The sequence below is a fragment of the Manis pentadactyla genome, chromosome 15, assembly GCF_030020395.1.
Source record: "Manis pentadactyla isolate mManPen7 chromosome 15, mManPen7.hap1, whole genome shotgun sequence".
Lineage (NCBI taxonomy): Eukaryota > Metazoa > Chordata > Mammalia > Pholidota > Manidae > Manis > Manis pentadactyla.
The window spans coordinates 50,079,333-50,107,133 of record NC_080033.1 but is presented as its reverse complement, the minus strand read 5'-3'; the positions used below and the strand labels follow the sequence as shown (position 1 = coordinate 50,107,133).

Below are 27,801 nucleotides of genomic sequence, written 5' to 3'. Positions count from 1 at the left end.
TAAATTTGAAAACCAAATTAATTCAGGCAAAAACAAAACAAAACAAAAACCCCTGTTATCATGACACTGGAGTAAAAAGCATGGAAACATTCCTGTATGAATAGTGATCGTTATTTGAATAATTGCCTAAACATTCAGATTACCTTTTGTTTATAGATGTGACTTCACTATGGTTTTGGGAAATCAGTGTTACTGACACTGAAATATTCCAACATGATAAGACTCTCTGCTTCACTTGTGTATAAGTGAAGACGGACACCTTCACATTTATTTAACTTCCCCAAATGGGATCGCCTGAGCATACTAGAACATTCATCTTTCATTTCACAAACATGAAAGCCTTACTACAGCTTCAGCGCTAGGTTCTTCAGATATAAAACCTATTAAGATACAACCCCTGCTCTCAAGGGGATTTATCATGTAACCCCAAAGAGCTCAACAGCAATGAACTAAGCTAGTTTCATTCTCAGGTGAGAGAGCTAGCTTTGCTTTGATTTAGAGCTACTGATTATGCCCTAAAAGCCAACAATGATCTCCCAAGAGGTGTATGGGTGCAACAGGGCAAAGTCATCATCTCCACTGAGGGAAGAGAGAACCCAAAAGATTAATAGCAATAATAATTATAATGATAATAGTAATAATAATAATAAGCTGACATGCTTATGTGCCTGGTCTGTGTTAAGCACTTCGCATACCCTATGTCATGTAATCATCACAATTAGCCTATGAGGTTAGTAATTTTATCCCCATGTTATATAAAGAGAAACTAAACTTTCAGTGTTCTAAAAAGTCTAATGGAAACTATACAAAAGTAAACATGAGGCTCCTCCTTTCTCTCTCTGGCTTCACCTCCTTTTACTCCCTCTGTGAGTGACTTCACCCCAGCTAACCCTGTCACACTGGTCTTCTTCCCCTTGAGCTCCATGATTAACTCATCACAGGTGCGCCCACCTGAAGGTCACTGTACTTACTGTTTCTTCTCTTGACACACTCCCCTCTTTCCTCCTCCTGCCCCCAGGTCTCTGAATGACTGATTCACTCGTCACCTCCTCAGACCTGCTGCACTGTTGCGAGAGAGTCAGGCTTTCCCTGAGCAGGTGTTCATACTCTCCTCCTCAATGCCCCCTCCTGCTTCATCTCCACCCATAGCGACTTTCACCTTCTATGATGCAACACTGCCCAGGCACTTGCACCTAGTTCTGCTACCTGAATGAAGTTGGATGAAGTCTGTACATTTTTTTTTTCCAGATAAGATCCTTTAAAGAAGTCCTTTGCTTTTGACTTCTCTCTGTTCTCGTTTCAAAACTGTGTGTTGACCAAGCACCTACCAATACAAACCACTCGCAGGAAATTTAACACAGGGCAATGGTTACTAAGATGATGGAAGATGCCAAGAAGCCAAAACAGGGACAGGGAGGCAACTTAAAGATTGACAACAAAAGGAAGTTGCTACCACTCTTAAACAGAGACATGAAGGAATGATGCAGAACTACCGGAACCCAGGGACTGGGGTTTGCTAGAAAAGTTGGGATCATAAGAAGGCATGTGAGAGGAGGGAGAACCAAAGCCATCGATGAGGTTCAGCTGCTGCTAGAAATGCCCCCCTTGAGGTAGAGAAGGGAGATGAGTAACAGCTTGGAGTCTCCTGTTCTCCAGCCCTGCAATCCTCCAGCCACTGCCTCCCATTACCTGAACCCAGCCAAGCTCCGGACGACACGAGCTCTGAGATCAGCACATCCTGTGGTTTTAGACAGTCAGGAAATGGATCTGAGAGTAAGCAGTCCAATAACCAGCACAGTTTCAGTAACCCATTTAGGTTTCAGACTGATTGAAGAGCCTCTCATATAGACCCTCAGTGTAACCCAGCTCTCTTCTTACAGAGCACGTACGCAACACTTACAGTTAACAAAATATGTGTGATTTCGGCATTTGTTAACGTTGTTACTTGTGTCTGCCACTGGTTATAGACTCCATGAAGACATCTGACCCTTTTTTATTGCTGAATCTATAATACCAGGTCCATAGACAAATTCTCATAGAGTTCTTCTCCATAAATACCTGGTGATGAATGAATGAGCCCGGAGAACCTGAGATTTAGCAACACAGTGATTTAAACACACTTTCTCATCATCTCAATACTCATGTGTTTACTGGTTTTAGTCCTACTTCCTATTCTAGTGTTCTAACCCCTTAAAGGCAAGAACGTGCAATTAATCTCAAGTTTTGAGGAAGGAATTATCACCTGGTTTCACAGGACTGTCACTCATGCCATATCTAACAGAATATCATGCATTCATTTGGAAAGTAGGAGGAAAAGACAACAAAAAGCATATAATTCCATGACAATAGGAACCCATCTCTGCTGAACACCAACAGGGCTGTGGTGATCTAATCCTAGAGGGAAGGCCTCCTCAAAGGTCACTTTGTTCCATGTTCCCTTGGCTTTTCTAGAATTACCAAAAAAAGGCCTACCCTTCCTCATAGCTGAGGAGGGTGATTGAAATCATGCATTTATAGAGAAATTGCATCTGGGCAGCAAGAAGCTCAAGTGGATTTCAGAATGTTCCTTTCTATAAGACCCTTAATGGGAGGACAGTCAGAAATTTGTGACCATGAGCCCAACAAAGGTTTTAGTGAATGCAATGCATGATGAAATGAGTGATATCTAGGGTTGGCAATCCTACAAGAAAAATTCTTATTGATACTCCAGTGTCCTTTAATACTTTCATAAAACCCAAATAGTGTATCTCCTAAAATACCTGCTTTTCAGACATCCTTGATTGTGGCTGGTTATAGCAAGCCAAAGAGAGATGGAAATTCAAATGTACATGTCCGTGACTACTATAAGCGTGACACTGTATTTAGGGATATACATGCATTACATCATATGGTTTTCATTTGAAAGTATAAATGCCTGCTTCCCAAGGTCCATGAATTAAATCATGGGTACAATTTACTTACTTTAGGTTTTGTATTGTGTTGTATTTTTACAGATATTCTCTAATCTTTCTAATTGTTCCACAGGTTGCATGTTATTATCCCATTACTTGATTAAGGGAATAGAGATTCAAGGAGGTAGAATATCTCACCCAAGTCCACAAAGCTAATAAAAAGCAAAGATGTAATTAGAAAATACCTAGCTCATTTATTTTTTATCATTTCATCATGGAAAATATCCAAAGTATATAAATGTAGAGAAAACATTTTATTAAACTCAACATACCCATATCTTATTAAATTACAACAATTGTCAGCTCAGGCCCCAGCTTATATTATTTCCTCACCACTGTCCTCCCTTGTATTTCTTTGAAGCAAATCCCAGATGTAATAGTATTCATCCATAGATGTTTGAGTATATTCTACCTAGGCTCTTATTTTAAAGTAACATCTTTTTGTACCCTGTAGATAGATGGAAGAGCAGAATACAGAACTAGTTACTACTGGGAAATGTTAACACCTACCACTTACTTTCACTTCTAATTGTCACTGCAAACCACCTACTTTAGCCTGTGCACAAATGGACAATCATTGTTCCAAAAGTTAAGCAGGATCATTGCAAATATTCCATTGGCTGACTGGACAGGAACAAGAATTAACAATGAAACAATTATAGGTCAAATACATGTGTTTTTCTTTAAATACGTTTGTCTCTAGTGTGAGGGCTATAGAAGAGGGGGAGAGTATCAAGCAAAATAAACAAATCATCATTGTAATGAACTGGAGGGCTTTATTGGTGATATTAGAAAAGGAAACGAAAAGGAAAACTAAAAAATATTCAGCTGTAAAATTGTAACAAAAGCAACACAAGAATCTAAGTATCACTTCTACATACTGCTGTGGCATTGAAATCTTGGCAGACAAGTGTTAAAAGTTAGAATGCAGAGCAATTAACAGAAATTCCACGTATGATGTCTCTTGGGGATCTTTTGGGACCAATTTCATTACCCTTAGATTTTTAATATTTTCTATCTCAAATTAATAAATAAAAAGTTACTATTTTTTTCCTAATAAATAAACTCTCATTGCTTCTGATCACTAAAAATTAATGAGCTGTTAAATGTCCACCTAAATTGTTTTTAGTCTTAAATGGCTTCTTATAAAAAGAAAACGCTGTAACTCATTTCAGAAGATTGGCTTAGATTTCACTTTTCACACAGAAAAAAAGATTGAATAAGCTCTTTTCTCTTAGAGAAGGGAAAGTTAAACAGCAGGAGCTACTTACTGAGTTGTGTGAATATCCTTTGTTTTTTTTTTAAGTGTGGAATATCTGCAGGAGCTTATCTGTCTTTATTTGGAGAGATTATTTTGCAAAACATTATGTATACTGTTAGGATCATTCAGGTTACCACATGTGACTCTCCTAATTTTAGGAGCCAGATATGGCCAGTTGTCAATCCATGAACAGTGCTCAAAGGAACACTCTGTGGATAGGCCTTAGGGTCATGATATGAACTTTGCAGCTATTCTTCCAGTTTCCAAAGTGTGAGATGCAGCTCTCTTACATGAATGCTAGCATAAATGTGGCAGAATCCTTTTTCCTTCTCAAAATTTTAAACAGCTTTTTAAGATAAAATTTATATTCCATAAAACTCACTTATTTTATGGTGCAATTTAATGATTGTTAGTAAATTTATAGAGTTATGCAACCTTCACCACAATCTAATATTTTTGTATCACCTCAAAATAATGGATACATGTGCTGACACAGAAGCTAAAATTCCATCTCCACTATGTTTCCAAAGCCCATCATGATTTTAAGTTTCCTGAATTGGGGTCGTTGCAATTTATCCATTAGTATATGGTGCCATTTTTCTAGAATGTGTAAAGTGGCAGCTGAATATGAATCATCTTAAAAGAACTCCCAGTCCTAGAAAAGCAGAGGAACCCAAATAGGATAAGTCAAAGAGCTTAGTTGGGAACTTTAGGGAAAAGCACCATTTACATCATATGAATTGAAGTTGGAGTTTTCCAGTAGGAGGAACTCTGGGAACACATGACAAGTCCCATAAGCAAAGTACCAGCACTTTATATCTCCCTCTGATAGGCAACCAGTGACAGAGTATAACTATATCAGTTATGCAAGATCATATCATTTTCCTTGATCCACCCATTCCCCTGGGACAGATCATGGAGAATCATATGTAAAGATAACTGACAGAAAAAGAAAGTAGAGATAGAGATTGAAGACAACTACCTACCCCATTTTTGGAAGGCTACCTCCCAAGCAAAAGAGACTGGGGAAGGCAGATGTTGAAAATTTAATGAGTGGGGAGATTTTTAAAGTCATTGAGGCATAAGTGACCTACAATAAACACAGACCCAAAAGTTTGACAAGTATATACACTGATGTTACTGTCCATTTTCATCTTCCCACAAAATGCCTCACCTGTCTTTACAGTCAGTGCCTTGCACACATGTGGCACCAGCCAATGAGGGAAATTTGTGGTATGATGGAAATATTCTACATATGTATTAGGAGTTTTTTATGTTCAGTATTATGCTGTCAGTCAATAAAGCAGTTTCTTATCTTCTTTTAGAACCTGTATGGCTTTTATTCCTTTTTCTTGCCTTATTGTTCTGGCTACAGTCTGCAGCAGAATGTTGAAAATAAGGGGTGAGAGTACAAATTTACTTGCTGCTGATGGTTGGAAAAATATTAAAGGTTTTCATCATCAGGTCTGATGTTAACTGCAAGGTTTTATGGATGAGCTTTATCATGTTGAGGAAAATTGCCTACTCACTGTTTGCCAATAATTTATCATGAATGAGCATTGAATTTTATCAAATTCATTGATTGAAATAATCATGTAGTTTTTCTCCTTTGTTGTAACAATCAAATGATTAAATGTGAGTTAAAACAAAACTGTTTTAACTCCTAGGAGCAGCACCATTGGGTGTCATTAATATCATTTTTACTTATTGCTGGACTCAGACTGCTAAAATTTTCTTAAAAATTTATGCATTTATGTAAATAAAGAATATTCGGTGCTCCTCTGGTACTCTTTGTAAGTGTCTCATATACCTGATTTTTAAAATTTCAGGTATTTCAGGAATTGGTTGATAACATGTTGTTAGCTTGAAATCAACCATAGTTGAAGTGTCTACACTATTTGGCAAATACTATAAATCACAGCCTTTCTCTCCACCTCAGTAAATCTGGCTGTGAAACATGGAACAGCATATCCTTGAGGATATTGACGTGTACAGCATCTGTGTGTGTGTTCAGAGAAATTTTGCCCGATTTAGGTGTCAGGCTAATGTCCATCTCATAAAATGAACTGGGGCATGTTTTCTCCTTTTCTATTTGTGAAAGATTTTTATGAAGAATTGGTATAAAATTTTCTTCAAGACATGCAGTAGAATCCACTAGTGAAACCATCTGGCACTGGTTTCCTGTGTGGCATGCTTTTTAATTACTGGTATAGTTCATTGATTTGTGCTATTCAAAATCTCTATTCCTTTTTGAGGCAGTTTTGGCATTTTGTGAATGCCAAAGAATTTATACAATTCATCTGAGTTGTGGAATCCATTGTTGTGAAATTGCCTTAACTTCATACTTGAATTTGGTAATCTGTGTTTTCTTTTCCTTCCTGATTAGTCTAGTTAAGATTTAATAACTCTTACTGATCTTTTCCAACAAACTGTGTTTGATTTCATTAATGATTTGTATATTATTTATTTATTTACCTTTGATAAGTTCTTTCATCTCTATACCTTGCACTTAATTTGCTCTTATTTTTCTGACTTTTTAAGATGGAAGGTTAGGTCACTGGTTTTGACACTTTGTGTCTCATATAAGCATTTTAACACTTGGAATTTCTCTTAAATCATTCTTGAGCTCCATCCCACAAATTTTAATGGATTGTGTTTACATTTTCATTCATTTACAAACACATTCTAATTTTCCTGTGACTTCTTTGAATCCATGGATTATTTAGAAGCACAGAGTTCTATTTTTCTTCATTCTATTTTAATTATTTTTTTATTCTAATTTAATTTCATGAATTAAAACTACATGATTATTTTAATCGATGAATTCAATAAAATTCAATACTCATTCATGATAAATTATTGGCAAACCGTGAGTAGGCAATTTTCCTCAACATGAATTAAAATTAGAATTAAAAAATTACTTCATTCTAATTTAATTATTTTTGCATCAGGGAACATACTCTGTATATTTCATGCCTTTTGCATTGAGACTTTTTATGGCCCAGAATGTAGTCCCTACGCATTTGATAAGAATATGCTTTCTCCTGTTGTTGGAGTTTTCTAGAAATGAGATATAAGTCAATTAATAGACTTATGATATTAATTTTGTCATGATATTAATATAGCCACCCCTGATCTCTTAGGATAAGAATTTTCATTATCCATTTTTTGTACTTTTTTTCTTTTGTCACCTTAATCAAGCTCTGTTTCTGCATAAATTTCTCCTCTCTATTACTCACTCCTGCAAGTTTCAATCACCTGACCATTACCAAACCCCCATCTCTGTCTCTTCTGCTTAGTGGGACTGCCATTCTCTACTTGGGCTTTTCTAGAGTTGGGAGTTTTCAAATTACATTGATGTTTTTTAAATAGTAGAAGGAGGTGTCTCTTGTCATTAACATGCTAATAAAGTTGTCAAGCATTCCCCAAATTTGCCAAGGAAAGCAAAGAACAAATCCAGTGGGTGATAGTAAATATTCCTTGGTAAGAAGGAGTAAATTTGTTAAATTGATGAGTTAGACTTGTCATAGTTCAATAAAATGTACAATAAAAACAGCAACAAAATAGCAATATAAGGCTAGAACCATTCATCAAATAATTAAGTATCATTCAATTTAGAAGGGGGAATGTTGTATATTCTTTGAACAATCTGATTCACAGATGGAGAAAGAAGAATTTACATAAACCAGCCCTTTTTAAAGAAAGAAGAGAGAGCTCTACTAATGAATGAAATGCATCTGAAAGTAACATAGAGAAAATTTCCTAGGGAACTTTCCAATTTTCCCTTAATTGTTGGAATATTTGTGTGCCCAGTCAGTAGAGACACATACATGTGAAAATTTTGTAAGGAAGGAAGAGAGGCCTTACTCACAAAAACAAAAAAGATAGAAATCTATCAAATGATACCAATGATCTTGAGCTAAAAAGTCTTAAACTCTAAGGTAACAAAGAAAAGCAATGCAATTTAACATCATCTACTGTGTGTTCCATCGAATTCTAGACACTGAGATGTAAAGATGTAAACACTCATCAGTCTTCTGTCTAGGAATCATCATCTATGGAGAGTTTCTGCACCTAGTTCAGAACAGTAGCATTTTCCTAGTGGTTCTTGGATATTTCTTAGATGATGTAGGAAGGTGTGGACATGTATTGCCTTGATTAAAATAACGTTTTTAATCAAGATCTGGATTAGCAAATACCATTGACTCATTTAGGTGGAATTTTTTTCTTGGAAACCACATTATATTGCATGTAGATACTGTAAAAACCTCAGTATTCCATTCTGAAAATTCTTCTTCAGTGTGTATCTTAGTTCTTAATATTTTACTTTATGATTTACATTATATTCCAACTTTGAGGTTTTCAAATAGAAAATGTGTTGTAAAGTATGAAAGTATGAAAGCCAAATATTCTTAAAAGATTGTTGCTCTTTGCTTTATAAGGTAATTGAGAACCTTATATATATTCATAAAACCATTATTTTAAGTTTCATTAAACATTTTGTACATTAAAGACCCTGACAGTATACTTAGGTGGAAAAATACACTTACTCAAAGACCTTCTGATCCTCAGGTCCTAAATTAGTGATTTGGGTACAATAAGAGTACCTACTCTGACCTTGGGGAAATTATTTAAAAGTACAACCAGGTGAGCAATGAAATTGGGATGCAAACACAATTAGGCATGATTCCAGACTCTGAACATTATTGAATATGATATTTAAAAGCATCCTAAAGAAATTATACCTAAAATAAGCTATTCAGGAATTAGAATATTGAAAATGCAACAAATTCTCCCAAACTTCTATTTGTCAAACATACCTCTTATAATTCCTAAATATAGAGAACTGGATGGTAAGGATCTTCATATCACTGCCCAGTGCCCGGAAATACCACACATCTATTGTCAACAGGGGATGGTGAGCTTGGAAAATCAAATATCATCTTGAGAATATTTTAAAAGACTCATAAAAAAAATCCCTTTTATTTTAAAAGAAAGTATTACAATGAAATCATGCATGGCTTCAAAATGTATTCAGATTTCTCTATAGTGTATAACAATAGAGAATCTATCAGATTACATTTTCAATAAAGAGAGTTTGAATGAGTTTGATGTGATTTCTATTTCAATCATCAGGGTGACCTACACAGGTATCTTTTTCTCAGATCATTTTATTTCTGTTCTTTCCATCTGTATTTTAACCTGTTAATACTTGGGTGAATTTGAGGGAAAGCAAATCAGTTTGACCTTTAATGTAAAGTCATTTTTGTATGATCAAAATAGTACTATTTCTAATACTATAAAGAATGTGGACTTTAACATTCCATAGTGCGTGCGTTCTCAGCAACCTGGGAGGAATGATAATGTGTCCACTGCCTGAATGATAATTTTATCTACATAACTGCCTTCCTTCCTCCTGCCTTCACTGTATATTAAGACTTCTGCCCAAAGATATATGTTTAGCCCAGCTGTTTTAATATAACATATTAAACTTTAAAATGATTCAAGGACAAACGCTGGACTTCAGCTCACTGTAGGATGCCACATTTTTTTTGCACCATTTCCCTCCTTTTTTAAGCAGCTATTTTACCACTAAACCAGAAAAGAAGGAATTATGCAGGAAAATTGCTATCAGCTGCTACCCCTGCTGGGTTACAGAACCCGGAGCATAATAGCTTCCCCAGTGGAGCCTCTGAGGGCTTGGGCCAAGCCGTTGACCACTGCTAACACCTAAGGGAAGAAATGGAATAGACTAGAATGACTCCCAGGCATCCCAGAAGATTTTTGTGCAGACAGAATTTGTTTGAAATGCACATGTCCAGGGCCTACCTTCAGAAAAATCTTATTCAGCTGAGTTAGGGTAAAACTCCAAGAATATGCATTTTTAACACACTCAGCTATTTGTATCTGAATTACTGTCTAAATTTTATAGTTGGCCTCTGTTTGTGTGAGTATTTGCTCAGATACAAGTGATAATTAGGTGGGCTTGAAATTTGGAATGTCAAGATGAACCAGACATAGCAGAGCCTAGTATATAATAGGCACTTCATTTTCAAAATTAATGTAGTAATAAACATAAGCAGCATGTGCTGTTCTCATTGCATTTTGTTTTTTGTGAGGTTAGATATATTTTGGGTTCCTCAAGGTTCGGGTTTGCATTTTGAGCTCTTGTTATATACTGACTCACATTCACTGATACCTATTACTCATTCAACAAACCAATTAAGCCCATTATATTTGCTTTACTTTTATTTTATAATTAAATCTCCATCACATCTCTGAAGTAGGTATTCCAAAATCTTTAGGCTGTTTGTTCCTATTGCCTCCTTCATAAAGGAAGTAGTAAATTTTCAGCTAATTATTGAACGATAATAGAACTTTTACATTAAAAAAGAAGATGCGTGGTTGTTTGATACAAGGGAAGAGATGTATAAAATCACATCACCACAAATATGACGCAAGAATGGAGCCAAGAAAGACAATTTTAGAAATGGGGAGGGAGAGGGATTAAATACTACTATTAGTTCTGCTACTGAAAGATTGTATTTGTGGTACTCAGCATCCAGGTGGATATGTCCAGTAAGTGGGTGAAGCTCAGGGCTAATATTTTAGAAGGAGCTGTCATCTGTTATTTGAAATCAGGTAAGTGCATGAGATTCAAATAGTTCATAAAGAGTTTAGAGAAAAAGGCTGAGGACAGAATGCTATAGAACAGAAACATGTGGGAAGGGAGAAGTGGGTACTCTATTCTCTGTATTTCCCACTTTTACAAACCAATCCTTTCCTCTAAATTCAGCCCACATGCCACTCCTCCCTTAGTGCTGTATCCTAGATAACAGAAATTTAAATCAGGGTACTAGATGGCATAGTGAACTGCAGGGTAAGGGAGCTAAGACCGAAGGACAGGGATCACCATTAGAGAGTGGACCATCAGCTGACTGATAGTTTGGCTAGTTATATGCGATTTCCTCTCTATTTCTGGGTCAGAAGTTCCTTGAGCTCAGTAATCATATCTTCACACATCCGTTTGTTCACTCCATTAATGATTAATGAAGATCTTACCACGGAGACTTCCATATAGTCACATATACGACAGACAGTAGGATGCATTCACTAAAGAAGACAAAATCTCTACACCCAAGGATCTTTCAGTTGGTGAGACAGAAAACCAGCATCCCTGACCATACTGTAGCATGCTGGGTGCAGTTGGGTACCAAGGAAGACTTTCGTGTGACAGTGATGCCTTGCGGACTATAGGCACTGAATAACCGAGGGCAGGAGTAACTGAGCGCATTGGTGTGGATCTGAAAGGAGTTAAGATGGAGGCATGGGTGATGGCAAGCGAAAACAAACTGTACCATTTTGGGTGGCTTTTAATTTACGTCTTATTTACATATGTGCAGATTCAGAACCTTCAGGAAGATGATGGTATCTAACAGATGATTTCCAGGGATACTTGGCCTCCTTCGAATCAAAGCAGGCTATTTAGATAAACTACTTTCAGTGCTTCTGTTCTTTTTTATCCTCAGCTCTCCATTCACTATATTAATGACTTCAATATCTTACATACAGCATATATGTCACTTAAACTGCTATTTTGAAACTGGTTTTCTGGTTCAACTACCCTATATTTCAAGTGTGCTAATAGGCACAAATTTATCAGCTCCAGTGCAAAACGAATTAATCTCTGACTCCCAGTTTTTAAAATATTTAGAGATATCTACTCAATCAATAGAGATGTGGTGGAAAAGTCACTTTCTGGACAAAGCTAACTTTCCAGTGTCTGGATTTTTCAGCACTATTGGGTTGTTTTCTAAAATGTTCACAGAAAATTCCACTAAGGGTGTTGGCATTTCTTTGTTGTTCTTTTCCCCCTAAATAGCTTGCACACTTATATATAAAAAAAAAAGAATGCATATTTTTACTTCTGCATGAATCCAAATAGAAATATCCTTTTCCAGATCTGTTGATAGTTATAAAAGCTTTAGAATTTCCATTCAAATAAGGTAGAATTTAGCTCTTGCTATAGCTTTCACTTCTGTGGGTTAGTTAACGTAGCTATTATTCTTCAGGTAAAATGAAGGTAATATTAGTCTTCATCCCTCATTCCCCAGTGCCTGGAGTGAGATAAATCTGCCTTTCCTCTGAGCAGTAAGGGATCTAAACAAGGTTCATGGAGCATTTTGAGCCAAGAGCAAGTATGAAAATTAAGTGCAGTGGAGAAATACTCAAACTCACAAGACCTTGGCCATATCAGTGTATCTAGAATGGAACTTGGACTCTGTGATACATGTGCTCCTCTCTGGTACCAAAAACGATCACTTCTTGATAAAGAATTCATGGTTATGCTATGCTATGCTATGTTACGCTGACTCTCAAGATAGAGGATTTAGATCTACAGACATTGTATTATCTTTTGGTCCTTCTAAAACACTATATTCTCATTTGCCAGTGGCTTCAACTACTTAGTTTTTTTCCTTGTCATGGCATGAGAAAACCTCCCTCCACACACTTTTTTTTTTTCAAGTTTTTTTCCTTGTCATGGCATGAGAAAACCTCCCTCCACACACTTTTTTTTTTCATCTTATCCTTGAGCTTTAATAAACCTTCTTAGAGCCTACTTTGCCTTGTATACTGAGATGACTTTTGCAAAGATGATGGAGAGTTAGAAAATACTCTGGATTTGGTTGTAATTCCTAGCTGCCAGCTGTGAATCCTTGGGCAAATCACTTTATCTTTCAAAACCCTGTTCCTCATGTGTAAAATGGGAATAAGTATGCCCTTTCCTGCCTCTGTAAATCGTATTTAATCAGATGTACTGATTCGTTTCCTAAGGCTGCTGTAACAAATTACCACAAATTGGGAGGCTTAAAACAATAGAAATTTATTCTCTCCTACTTCTGGAGGCCAGAAATCTGAAATCAAAGTGTCATCAAGGCCACGTTCTTTCCAGAGATCCTGGAGAATTTATTCTTTGTCTCTTCCTATAGCTTTTGTTGGCTGTAGGCATTGCAGAGCATGTGGCCACATCATGCCAATGTCTGCCTCTGTGGCCACATCATCTCTTCCTTTATTCTGAAAAATCTCCCTCAGACTCATTCTTGTAAGGACACGTCTTATGGGATTTAGGGCCCAAAAGATAATCCCAAAGGAGCTCCTTATCTCAAGATTCTTAATTTCATTACCTCTGCAAAGACCTTTTTCCAAGTAAGGTAACATCCACAGGTTCTGGGGAAAAGTCCAGGGACTTGTCATTTTGGCAGTCACCTTTCAGATGGCTATGCTGAACACTGACTTTACATGATCCAAAACATTTCACTTTCTATTAACAATTTAGGAACAGTACATGTAGCTTCTTAAAGAATTTAAGAAGATGCTAAGTGTCATAGGTTGCTTGCTAAGTCCTTCTCTCCTCAAATGCAAGCACAGTCCACACTCCACACATTCCCTCTGGTCATGATAACCGTGCAGATATTTACAGAACTGTAGGGCTGCATGCTTAGAGTGGAATCAGTTTTTTTTTCTGTTTAAAAAAGTGCTAATTCATTCTCTGTGTGTTTTTAAATTGTTGACTAAACATTAAGCTTGGTGTTAGTGTAAGAACTTCCAAAAGAATTCACAATTATTATTATTTTTTCTAAAGCCACAGTAAACCTTGGTCAATATTTATAGCTAGATATACTTTATTATTAAATATTAGGAGATTTGGTAATAAGTTAACACTGAGGAATATTGAGATTATTGACATCAGGTGGCAGGGTGGACAATCTAATGAGAAAAAAAGGGAAAAGAGTGACAAATGATCTAATGAGGTGGCTCAGAATACCCAGTTGTTTCTTGCAGATTTGGTGTGTTGGTACACTTTCAATGAACTATGTAGGAAGTTATAATGGTACTGGAAGAGACTGGCTTCACAGAGGCTCAGTTTTTATTAATTCATTACAGCCTGATTGTGTCCAACAAGACTTAGTGTTTAGAGTAAAAATATATAAATGAGATGTAGATATTATGATCTTTGCTTCATATTCCTACATATTGGATACTGCATATACATGCATCTGATATGCTGAAAGCTCATGGATTTGGTATTTTATTGCTTTGTTAGGCTTTTAGCAATAAACAACAGATTCAACACAATGATAAGCACTTAATTAAATCTCTAGTCCATAACTCCTGAACAGAGTGCCACTTCCCCTTTGTTTTGACCCTCTTGCCATTTTCATTCCATTTGATTTGACCAAGGAAATTTGAATTAAATTTGCAAGTCAAATGCCAGGAGACATTTCTCAAAAAGGCGTAACTACAGTCTTCTCTTCATCTCTTCCTTTGTCATAAATATTTGTCTGGCAAGTGGCTTCATTAACTCTGGTTCCTTGTTGCTTCCGCTTGCATCTAAAAGGATAAACAAAAGCCGTAGCTTCATGATTTCCAATAAATGGGACCTAGATCAAAGCAAAATTTCTGCACCAGGACAACACATCAGATGAACTACACTGAAACAGGAGAAAATTTAGGTTGGCTTGTTCATTCATTTTCAATTTTATCTAAAAAACAAACAAACAAACAAACAAAAAGGACCATGTGGAAAGAACATGGGATTAAATAATAACAGCAATAATAATGACTTGACCATTCTTATTCTATTAAAAATACAAAGAAAATGAATTGAAGGAAAGTGAGTTAGGACTATATGGGAAATGGCACAAGTAAGGTTAAAGAATGATCCAGGTAGGCAGTGTCTGTCTGTGTAGATAGACTGTGTATTTTCCATTGGGTATGCATATGGAATTAATTAGGGACTGCAGTATAGTCTCTTCATCTGCTCAGGCTGCTATAATGAAATACCACAGATTGGTGGCTTAAACAAAAATGTATTTCTCGCAGTTCTGGAGGTTAGGAAGTCCAAGATCAAGGTGCAGGTAAGGTATGTTTAATTCTAAAGACCCTTCTCTGGGCTGATTGTAGGTGGCCATCATCTTTCTGTGTGCTCATATGACCTCACCCATAAGTGAGAAAGAGAAACTCTCTGGCATTTCTTCCTATAACAACATGTATTCTATAAGATCAAGGCCTCACTTTAAGACCTGATTTAACATTCCTTCCTTCCTTACAGACTCTATCCCTCAAAAGAGCCACACTGTGGGGCTAAGGCTTCAACATATGAATTAGGGGAAGGGGTAACAAATATTCGTCAGTAAGAAATATTTACTGACTTATATTCTAAAGGAAAATTTTCTTAAATGGACAAAAATGTATGAAAGAAAGTCCTTTATTTCCAAGTACAAATATTTCAAAGACTGAATATCAATAGTCAAAGAAGAAATTCCTCCTAGACCAACCATAGGAAAAACTTATTAAGATGATGTACCCTACTCTACATGTAAGACTAAGTCATCCAATTTCCATTCAGCAAAAGGGAATTCTGGTACACACCTCTTTAACATGACAGTATTTCAGATACTTTATATCAAGTTTCTTCCTTTCTAAGCCTTCTGTGTTTCATCTCAGCATCTTCAGTTTATGTAGTATAAGGCTTACCCAGAGAAAGATTCGGAAACCATTTATATTTCTGTTAAATATCCACACAGAACCCCAGGCTATAAATCCTTTCCATGCCTTTTCTAAAATTGAACTTTCCTACTGACTTATTTTGAATTACATGTTAATTCCCTATGACAAAATAACATGGAGGGAATTAATATGAGACCCACAAAATATGGCTAGTGATTACTTAGTCATTCATTTACTCAACAAATATTTTTGAGTACTCATTATATTTGTTATTTGTTATAGAAACACCTTAGTTTATTTCTGCATCCCCAGTGTCTATCATATCCCTATTACTCTATCATTTCTTTATAATAAGTGATTTGATGAAAATAGAAAGGTTTTTATAAGATCACATAACTAATTTATTTGGGAATATTGAGAACAACTAGTGAAAGGAATTAAGATCTTTCTTTCAACAGTCAGTCATAAACAGAAACAAATGGGTGTGGAGTATGAAGCAAGATTCCAAAAATGGAGTGATTCATTCTCCTCGGTATAATGCTCATAAGTAAAACATTCCAGGAGGATGAGAAAACAGGAGCTCCCTAGCTGAAGGAAATAATAGGGAATACAGATATTTGAATATTTCACGTATGGAGAGTATCAGACAAGCAGGCAGTAAGGTTAAGGTATGCTTTAATCTCAAAGCAACACAAATGTATTAGATGAGTAGCAACTTAACATTAGTTTATCAGCTGGATATTAATTCACCCCAGAGAATGGTGAAGGCTTTTGGTATACCCTCTTCTTAGATGGATCTTGACAAGACATCCTTCTATCTTTTGTCAAATTCTGTTGTTATATACTCAATTTCAAGAGTTCTGAATTTTTAAAAAATCATGACATATATATCTATAGGTTTTCAATATCATTCTTTCTTCTCATATATTTTCCAGTTTTATAAAATATCTGTTTCCTTTAGCAAATCATGAGGATACGCTCTTCTGTTTGCTATGCTCAAAAGAAGAATAAATGCAATAAATACAAAAAGCAGGAGCAGAAGCTGTAAAGGTAGAACAGGTTAAGATGCAGAGACAAGATGATATGAAATAGAAATGCATGAAAATATGAAGGTCTTAAAAGACTTAAATAATACAATAATACACTTGAAGTTAGGTTTAGAGGTAGTGAATAGCTAAGTTACTGTCCTTTATACGACTGCCTTTTCCCTTTGCATCAATGGAAAGCAAATTAAAAGAAGAATAAGAAGAGGAGGGAAGAAAAAGAAGTAGGAAAAGAAGAAGGAGAAAGAATGAGAAAGTAAAAATTAAAGAGAAAAAACGAGAGTGCCTATAAACAGACAAATAACAAAAGTGCCTTCCAATAAAAACCATCAATCATCTTAATGTGGAAAGTCAAAAGCTGGGTTCTCTTTTTTATCATCAAGAATAAGGTACAGGTGTCTACCATAACTTCTTATACTCAAAATTGTATTAGAGGCTCTAGTTAGTACAGTAATATAGAAAATAATAATAATAATACAGGCATTTAGAGGTACAAGTTTCCCTCTAAATACTGCTTTAGTTGCATCCCTTACATTTTGATTTGCTGTTGCTTCATTTACATTGTCTCACAATATTTTCTAATTTACCTTTTGACCTTCTGTGACCCACTGGTTATTGAAGAATGCATTGCTTCATGTCTACATATTTGAGAGTTTTCCAGTTTCTATTATCAATATCTAATTTCATTCCTTATGGTAAGAGAACATACTTTGTATTATTTCTATCATTTCATATTTATTTAAAATTTAAATTTCTGGCTTAACATATGATCTACACTGCAGAATGTTCCACATCTATGTTGTTGGGTACGTGTTCTATAGATGCCTTTTAGGTATACTTGGTTTGTATTATCATTCGTCTTTTATTTCCTTATTTATTTCTGCTTTATCCAGCACTGAAAGTGTAATATTGGAATATCCAACTATTTCTTTTGAATTTCTAGGTATTTATGCTCATAATATATTAGGTACACATTGTTTTATACAACTGCTTTTTTAAACAACTAAGGAGAAAAAATCAAACTATGTATTTATACTGTTCTTTATAACTACCTAAATACTTTTCATGATGCTCTTTCTATTGTGAATTTAAATTACCATCTAGGGATATTTGCTTTTAGTCTAAAGAGCTTCCTTTAGTGTTTCTTATGAGGCATGTATGCTGGTAACCAATCCCATCAGTTTTTTGTTTCTCTGAGCATATATCTTTTTCAAATACTTTTTTGAAAGATAGCTTTGCTGAATATATGATTCTTGGTTGAAAGTTTTTGCTTTAAGCACTTTGAATATGTTAACCCACTTTTTTCTGACTGATATTGTTTCTATAAAAATTCAGTTATTAATTTTATTGGGGCTCCTGTGAAAGGGATAAATCAATTTTCTCTTGCTTCTCTTTCTCTCAAGTGTATAAGTAATGCTTCAATACCATTCTTTGCATGGAAAATTTATAATAAGTCTTGATGTTTGTTAGGTGATTTTCACTTCTTTTGTTAGATTTATTATTGGCCTAAATGTATTTCTTTGCTTTAGTGAATATTACCTGCTAGACATGTTTTTGGCTAAACCAGATTGGAGTGGAGTTTCCATCTCACAGAACTGGGAGAAAGGATGGATGGGTTCTGGTTCACATACTATAGTCTCACCATTCATACAAAACTAGTATATTTTCTTGAATAAATGTTTCTTCATTTGCTACTTGTCTCCAGGACCATTTTCAGAGACATTAAATGGTTTTCCTGTGATAATTTTCACCAGTTTCACTGGGGAACAATTTTGTGGCGCTCCTCATTCTATTATGTCGAAGTGGGACTCTGAGATAAGATACATTTGTATGAATAAAAATAAAGGTTTAAAAGATTACTAGAATTAAAATAAATTTATAAAACGATTGCCTCTTATGCATCAGCTACAGTGATTTGAAAATATAATGTTAAAAAGGCAATATTTACTAAAGCAAAGAAATATGTATAGTACCAATAAAAAATTTAACAAAAGAAGTGAAAATCTCTTGTACCAAAATCAAAATATTTTATTGACATATATTGAAGAAAATAAGGAAACTACAATCTTGAGATAGAAGACTAAAGATCATAAAGATGTTAGTTCTCTCAAAATTGATTATACTGTAACATAATTTCTACTAAAGTTCTTAAAGGAATTTTCATGGAACTTCACAAAATCTGATTCTGTATTTGTCAGAGATTAGCAAAGGAGAAGAATAGCCAAGGTACTCTTAAAGAAAAACACAAAAGGAGAAAATAACCTAACAAACGTCTAGGTTTGTTATCAAGTTTTCATATGTAAAAAGCATGGTGTTAATGCAGGATTAAGAAAACAGAGCATTGGAACATAATAGAAAGTCCCTACAAGGGTGAAAATGGACAAAAATTTGAATTCTGAGAGACTGAGCCCTGAAGATCAGTGGATAAGGGATAAGTGACCCTATAATTAACCTTGGAAAAATCAATAGTACAGAAAAAAATCAATTCCATACAATTGCCTCCATGTGAATGGTAACATTATAAAAATATTTATGTAATTAATAATTTTTAAAATAAGGTTAAAAACACTAATCATAAAAGAGATTGATCAAATTGACTATATTAGAAATAAAACTTTTATAATAAAAGAAAATGGCACCATAAGAAATAAAGAAAAAAACCACAACTTCATAGAAGACATTTGAAGTATAAATTAAAAAGAAGCATCTCCAATTCTTGAATTTGAATTGTGTGAAACTACTGATATTTTATTTCCTTTTTTTGTATGTGTACAATAATGACAACTTCATTTGGCCTAGTACAATAGCTCAAATAAATCAATAATAAATAAATAAATGAAAGTAATAAAAAAAAAAGTGAGTAGGCCAATGGAGAATCGATTTTGCCTGCAGGTAGCAGGTAAAATTTAGCAAAAATGACTCATAGACTTCTTTTACTTAGTTACTAATTTTCTGTATGTAGAAGGGGAACAACAAACATATGCAAATGCCAGGGGTAATAAAAAATATGAGTATGAGTTTCCTTTAGGCCCCACCAGTGCTTTTCTAAGTAATAAAATGGAGATAACTCTGTTCTGCAATGAGTAATATTTCTGCTGTAGTTTCTAAATTATCACTATAGATTGTTTTAAAGGGACAACATGCAAAGATAGTTTCTCACATAAATAATGTCAACCACAAAAAGACAAAAGTCTCATTGTAATTTTATTAATTGCATCCTGAAGAACAATTCCCATCTTCTGTTTTGAACTATGGTATATGAAATCATCCACAAATGTTCCTTGCACTAATTAACTGTACTCAAACTTGTCACACACTTTCCGAAAATATAACACAGCTATATATTCAGTATCTGATTTGAGGTAATGTTCTCCTGCTTTTAGCTTAGTGGTATTTCCTTCTAGGTCATAGAAATAAAGATTCCTGCTTAACTCCATTAAATATCTTTTCACTCTTCAAATAATTAAATAATGAGACACAACCAGGAGAAATTTGGAGAAAAAATGATAACTCAATTCAAGTATTTTTCTGTTTGCTTACTGACAAGTTATTTTGGATCCATGTATAACTTAAACAAAGCAAAAATAAATATAATTTATAAATCTATTTTGGAGAATGGCTCTCTCTCTCTCTCTCTCTCTCTCTCTCTCTATCTATATATTTTTGTAATCCTGGTTTGTCACTATATGGTACAAAAATTTAACACATTTATTTAAAGCCATTTAAGTGGAATATCTGTTCAGGTATTTGAGTCTTTTGGAAATTATTAGGACACTGATCAACAGGGCTTGGACAACAATGGTTTGGAATCCTTGCCTTAACTGCAACAATGGCATAGCCAAGTTGGGTCTATAAACTTGCCATTATTTGAGAAAAATCCCAACTGAAATACTCATTTTCCCAAATAATACTGCACAAGTTAGCCAAAATTACATCTATTTGCTTTCAGCTAGAATAGCAATATGACATAACATGTTCCCATTTTGAATTAATATATATCTTTCATTAATCAAAATGTGAAAACATATTAATAATTAATATACCCAATGTGACTATAGTTCATGAGATGGGGTGAATGACACAAAACCTTATTTGGGGGGTGAAATTTTGAGAACCCTTGGGTTAACACGGGAACCATCACTGGCATTGACCAGTTTTACTTGGAACTGAAGTATCACCCCAAGTATTACTTAAATGCCCTTGAGTATTGCTCCAGATAACCAATATATATCTCATATAATAAATGGATGCATGAAAATAAAACAGTTGCTTCTTTAAGTTCTCATTTTATTCTTCTTTGTGTAACCACTACAGGTCTTCTCTACAAAATTTTAATATATGTGGCATATCTCCTCCAAATGCCAGTAAATGGGACTTTTGTTAGATCTTAGTTTCAGTGCTCTAGGGCATGAATGACTCTTTTCAAGCACCTGTGGGAGTCAGTAAAGTGCAATGTTGTGTATGCCATATGGTCACAGAATGTATGTTTTAATACAGAGCTTCTCAAACATGTCTTTCAAATATGGTTAAAATTTTGTCCAGCCAGTTTTGTATCATTAGGATAAATGATAGAAAATTAAGCCTATTTATGGAAATGTGGGTTCATTTGTGTCTTTGGAAAGGACCCTTGAAGATTATTTTTAGTAAAGAAATATTCTGCATTTACAAGGAGACAGTACAACTCCATTCCTTCATCACAGGACCCTATTCTTTGAACCTGTAGGGTGCGGATGTTTCGGTCCATGCTAGTTGCGATAGAGGGAGATGGTCCAGGGGACATGGGCTTGTCTTCAGGTTTGTGGAGAATTTATGAACAAGAAAAGCAGGGGTTGTTTGGGTGGCTTTTTGAAATGATGCAAACTATTGTAATTTTCACTTTTTCCAGATAATTCTCTCAGCATTTTGGCAAAGCATAATGGGTTCAACCGCCAGAAGCAAGAAGTCTATCTCTTACCAATCATAATCAGTGACAGTGGGAACCCTCCTCTAAGCAGTACCAGCACCCTGACCATCCGTGTCTGTGGCTGCAGCAATGATGGTGTCGTCCAGTCTTGCAATGTTGAAGCTTATGTTCTTCCAATTGGGCTCAGTATGGGCGCCTTAATTGCCATATTAGCATGTATCATTTTGCTGCTAGGTATGTATTTCCATCATAGTCTCATGGTCACTATTTTTCTGGTTCACACATTACTGTAACTAAGGACTGTAAACCCTCAACCAGCCAGGTGGCAATGTGCTTTTCGGGGAAGAGTAAGTTCCTTGCACTTCTCCAAGCTTTGAGGTCACCAAGGGAGGAGAAGGAAAAGAAAACAAGGTCCTGATGGCAAATGTCCAGACGGTGAGGACTATTCAGTGCTTTTTCCAATCTCATCATCAGTGAAGAAACAGAATAAGCATCACAGTGGTGGAAGTGGGGCTGGACCTCTGTGTGGGTACAGTAGCATCTATGATACAAGAAGGCCTGCAGACCGTCTGATGTACATCAGTTTACTGTAATATGAAGCTTTCATGTGTCCAAAATACCCTTTTATCTCACAATGTATAGATTGGATTGCTGAGTCTATGATTTGCAATTTTTGGTGAGATTAAAAAAAACAAGCAAGCAATGTTTTTTTCAGTTTCATTGTGTTCTTCAGTTACTTTTCTTGTTTTTAATATCAAATTAAAATGAAGAATGGAAATTAAGTTTTTTCTTATAACTTTTCCATTAAAACATCCAATTATAAAAATGAGACTAGACAGTAGGAAGATATGCAAAAGGAAAGTTTTATCTTATCCAACCTTTAAAAAAAAAATCACATCAGTTACCACCTCCTTGGTTTTATCTATCCTATTTATCCAATGCCCTGGGTTAAGCATTATTTTCTGATGTGTTTTATCCCATTAGCCCCAGTCTGATTTGGCTGATCTGTCTAGTTTGGTGCATGTGCCTCCCACTGTCCCCACCTTTAGGCTTACCTTCCCAGATGGAGGAGTACCAGCCTTTGTACAAAACAAGAAGCTGCCCATGCAAATTTAACATCTTGATACATCACTTCATCTATGAACGAATATTACTTGATTGGAGAGTGTCTTGCAGAACTGATAAAACACAAAATACACTAGATATGATCTATTGCACTTTTTCTTTATAGAAGAGCAGCATGGAACTAAATGATAGTAAATGACTTGCCCAAGATACACAAATTAGTTTTGCTATCTGTGCTGTTTTCTGTTTTGTGCAATTCACTCTAGAGCTCATAACAGCACTAAATGCAGCTTTCACCATGAATAGATGCAAACATTCTTTTAACCCAGTTTCATTGCCATTTAATAAACAGAAGTGACTGGAATAGCAGTCACTCAAAATTCCATGTTCACCCTTCAGAAAGTTGTTTAATTCCCAAGTGAACGTTATTCAAGCTGTGTGCTCTTAAGATTTTAAATAATCCTCCTCTCTCTTAACATACACATGTTGCCTGTGAAATTGTACGGGAGCTCCGCTAATTGTTTTTTCATGTTTTCCCCAGTCATCGTGGTGCTGTTTGTAACTCTGCGGCGACATAAGAACGAGCCGTTAATTATCAAAGACGATGAAGATGTACGAGAAAACATCATCCGCTATGACGACGAAGGAGGAGGGGAGGAAGACACGGAGGCTTTTGACATTGCGACTTTACAAAACCCAGATGGAATTAATGGATTTTTACCCCGTAAGGATATTAAACCAGATTTGCAGTTTATGCCAAGGCAAGGGCTTGCTCCAGTCCCAAATGGTGTCGATGTTGATGAATTTATAAATGTGCGGCTACATGAGGCAGATAATGACCCCACGGCCCCGCCCTATGACTCCATTCAGATTTATGGCTACGAAGGCCGAGGGTCCGTGGCGGGCTCTCTCAGCTCCTTGGGGTCCACCACCTCAGACTCAGACCAGAATTTTGACTACCTCAGTGACTGGGGTCCCCGCTTTAAGAGACTGGGAGAACTCTACTCTGTTGGCGAAAGTGACAAAGAAACTTGACAGTGGATTATAAATAGGTTCATGGGACTGAGCGCTCTGTAATATTCTAGGGTCACTCCCCTTAGGTACAACCAATGTGGCTATTTGTTTTAGAGGCAAGTTTAGCACCAATCATCTATAAACTCAACTACATTTTAATGTTGAACCAAAAATTAATAATAAAAATAATAAAAAGTATATGTTAGGAGGTTATAAATCTTGTGGAGTGTGAATTTAAGTATGTGGAGTGTCTAGAAGTCTTTGGACATTTGATATTTACCTGACCACCACAGACAAAGATTGGGATCCTGGCTAATGCTTAGAGAAATGGTTTAAAAAAGAGGAAAAAAATCAAAATTAAAAGGTGCTTTCTTAGAAAAATGGACCTGCAAGAAATTTGCTGCTGATATGTGTCTTCTGCAAGGATTTTTATAAATGCAAATGGTTTTTTCCCCTTCACCAATAAGGATCCCGCCACAAATGATAAAGCAATACTCGGTCTGCTGTACATTGTGACTTTTTGGAGTTTTGGGAGGCCTCTAGATTATACGGTACGGTGACCACACATTGTACATAACTGTTGGCCCCAGTCATCAGAGACTGAATAGCATCTTTAAATATTGTGTCGAGCCTTAAAATATTCACATGTTCGTAATCCATTCCAGGGCGGGGATTACCAACTCAGTGGTGGGAGGAGAGAAATCCCAGGCAAACAGGCTTGTTTTCTGGAAGCAGGATTGCTCGTTCCCTCCACGTCATCTTCTTCCACAAGGATACAAAGACAAACTGTACCACACAGTGGATTACATGAGAGACAGATGGTTTTATTGCTAGCGTGTGAATTTATTTGTTTAATCCTTAAAATAAATATTTTATTGATGTCCATTAATGCTTTTATTTATTAAGGTTGGTAATCTATAGATTAAGGGATTATATGGGGAAAAAAACTTAATTATATCCATTAATAATCCTTTAGATTGTTTTATATAAATATATACACACTGAAATGTTTAATACATGTACATTTTGACGAGATGAGTATGGCAGGCAATATTATCAAAAGGGGGGCTAATAGTCTCTTTAGAGTAGAAAGTGTTATTGTGGCTGATGATGGCAGGAACAGCATTTTCCCAGAGAAACTTTTGGACTGTTTTCTATTTTGTTCATAATCCTAGTATTTGGTGTTTTTACTACAAGCACAAACATCCGAAAGTATGTTGATCCATGTGAATATTTAAACTCTAGACTTTTAGAAAACTACATAATGCCCTGCCCAGTAAACACGCTTCAAGTTGCCCCCGTTGTTTTAGAGCAGGAACTGATTTGTACATAGTTTTACTGCTTCTGTTTTTAGTCCTTCCCTCCCTGATCTTCATGGTGATGCACAGAACATCTTAGACTCCAAAAGAAAACAGCACTAGGAGATGTGAGCATATTCAATTTGTAATGCAATCCTGCCATTTAGGAGTAGAAAATGTATGATAAAACTCAAGTACTACATGCAGATCATTTTAATTTTCTACTTTGCTTTAATGCAATATTGTTTATTTACTCCATGTATTGTATTCAGAGAAACTCCTGTATTGTTTCCTACTTTGTGAAATATATTTTTATAAATACCTTTGTTGTCATCATTTCTTTTCCTAATTAGATGAAGACCTATTAACAGAGTCATCAACTCTAACTAGAATTCTAAATGCTTAATGAATTTATCCCAGTGATCACTTTTTATTTGTAAGAGACTTGACTCCTACAGAACCAGAGAAGAGAAAGGGCTTGGCAACAATCACACAGCAAGATTCCAGCAGGGACACCAAGGGAACATGGTGTGCGTAAAGGCTGGTCCAGGTCTGTCATCGGTCTTCCTGGAAGCGGCCGCTGAACACAGGGGTTAAAGAAAAGAGCAGGACTGAGCAGGGAAAGCCTTCAGACAGGGAAGCAGATCTGCAACTTGTAAAAGGAAGTTTCTTAAATTAAAAAAAATTTAAAATCCAGGATGGAGGATTTGGCAAAAGAACTTTAGATTGCCATACAGACCTGACAAAACTCTACTAGCCAATGAGGGGGTTCGGAATGAAAGACTGCCTGAAGAGGGGTCTCACTGCGCAAAACTAGTTAGGTTTTAGTTTCCCTGCCATCTCAGTCGTTGGCTTGGGGTTACCTGAGAAGAGCAAGACGTTGGCTAGAACACAACAAGCCCTGGAGACTGTTTCCACTGTGACAGAAACACCGTGTTTGAATAGCATACTTTGAATTCACAGTTATTCAGGAACTTGGTTGAGTCACTGAATTTCTGTTGCCTGAGGGTAGTTATCTTTTTTGCTCATTCTTATGGCTATTGATTACTTTTCTTGAGGTCAAAGTGATGGTACAGAGTCACTTTACACCAGCACCTGGCACAGTGTCTGAAACAGATAGTGGATGAGTGTAGATTCTTAATAATAGTTGTAGTAATAATAGCAATATTCCAACTATATTCCATACTAAATAATGGAGAAATGATTGCTTTTTTACTTACCTCTTGCACATCAGACTCATTTCTAATGTACTTCACAGTGAAGTGCCATACATGTCTATCAGAAAAATTACATTATTTTTCAGGAATATAAAATCTATATTCTTCAATCTTAGGAAATAATAGGATAATCTTCATGTGGTGGCTGTCATGGGCAGGAGATGTCTAGTAAAGTAGTTTCCCAAATCTTACTTAAAAATTCACTTTGCCTGGGAAGATAGAATGAAAGTGTGGGTCTCTTACTGATTTTCTTTGCCACCACCATGCCAACATCTTGTGCTTAAAAGCCCATTTAATGCTCTGTAATTTGGAGTCAAGTAATAATACCATGCTCCACCATACTTTTAGAGTACCCTAAATTTAAATGAAGATCTGAGAAACATGCACAAGCACATACACACAAACTTGACTGAAGTACTTTTTACTTTACCAATACACTTGCCAGAATTTCCTCAACCAGAAGAGGTTGATGGGGTTCCCAACCATTTTTTTTTTAGAATTTGAGTATCCTATGCACTACTTCATAAATAATACCTTTTTAAAGCTTTATCAAAGTGCCTACTTGGCCTTGTGCATTGTATTCTGCTGTAGCAATACTGACATATGTCTTACAAGTGTGGTTATTTTCCAAATGAAATGTTTTTTCAATCCACAGGTACTCCCATGTGACTGTCAGTCTTCATTGTGTTCCAAGCATCAGTTTTCCCATTTTTGAAAAGTATCCCTGTCCAAGGGCTCTTACCTAGTGGAGAAGAACCGCTGAGTTGGAGCCATGTGAGATAAAATTGCTTACCTCACAATTCAAGTTTCTTTCTGGAGAACTGATGCACCCCTGGGCGACTGCACTGCACCTGGGATCAATTTAGCCTCAACCCTGTCCACTATCTGATCAAATTAAGTTACAAAAATGTCTCCTGAACTTCCGTATATGTATATTATAGAATGTTGAGCAGTTACTCCTTACACTAATATTTTATGATAAAGAATAGTTTATAATAAGATGACTAAAATATGCTGGAAATGAAATTCAAGTGTTAACCTTTCCACACCTACTTGAGATTTTTCAGATATGAACTGTATAGTGAAAATATTTTAGAAAAATGTGTAAGTGCTTGTGTGTATATAAAATAAAAATAAATTTAGACTCACAAGCACCACCAGTGAAACAAGAATGCTTAGGAAGAGCCAAATGTGTTTTGGGGAGAGTTTGCTTAATCAGATGCTTAAAGTAATACAAGTCTCCGCAGGAGACTGGGAAATCTCCTAGGAGCAGCTGCACTCCACACTGAGACTCAACCGAGTTCTGGGCTCTGCTCTATTTTGGAGAAGGAAAAGCGGGTGCTGAGAGCTAAGTAGCCAATTACTCTTTTATAGCCACATAAGAACTGGAGGCAAGTAGGCCCTTCCAGCAAGTTGTATTATGCGATCACTGCCTTTGCAGGGAATCTCACAAATGTATAACCTTCTGATTGCCTTTTTGATTGAAAGTTCCATCTGAGATCGGGGCAGTGCAGCCAGTAATAAGATTTCAAAAATCC

The 27,801-nt window shown here is 35.8% G+C and overlaps 1 protein-coding gene across 4 annotated transcripts in view; it reads left to right on the top strand.

Moving 5' to 3' along the window:
- CDH8 (cadherin 8) overlaps positions 1-27,801 on the top strand; it is a 350,974-nt gene that overhangs the window by 306,027 nt on the left and 17,146 nt on the right. For 2 of the 4 annotated variants that reach the window (XM_036897785.2, XM_036897786.2), the window contains exons 11-12: positions 21,652-21,903; positions 23,276-23,458. In XM_036897785.2, coding sequence (XP_036753680.1) covers positions 21,652-21,903; positions 23,276-23,458 — 435 coding nt within the window. Of the gene's footprint in view, positions 1-21,651; positions 21,904-23,275; positions 25,340-27,801 lie in introns of those variants that run through there. The other 2 variants (XM_036897782.2, XM_036897784.2) reach the window with 1 other exon arrangement.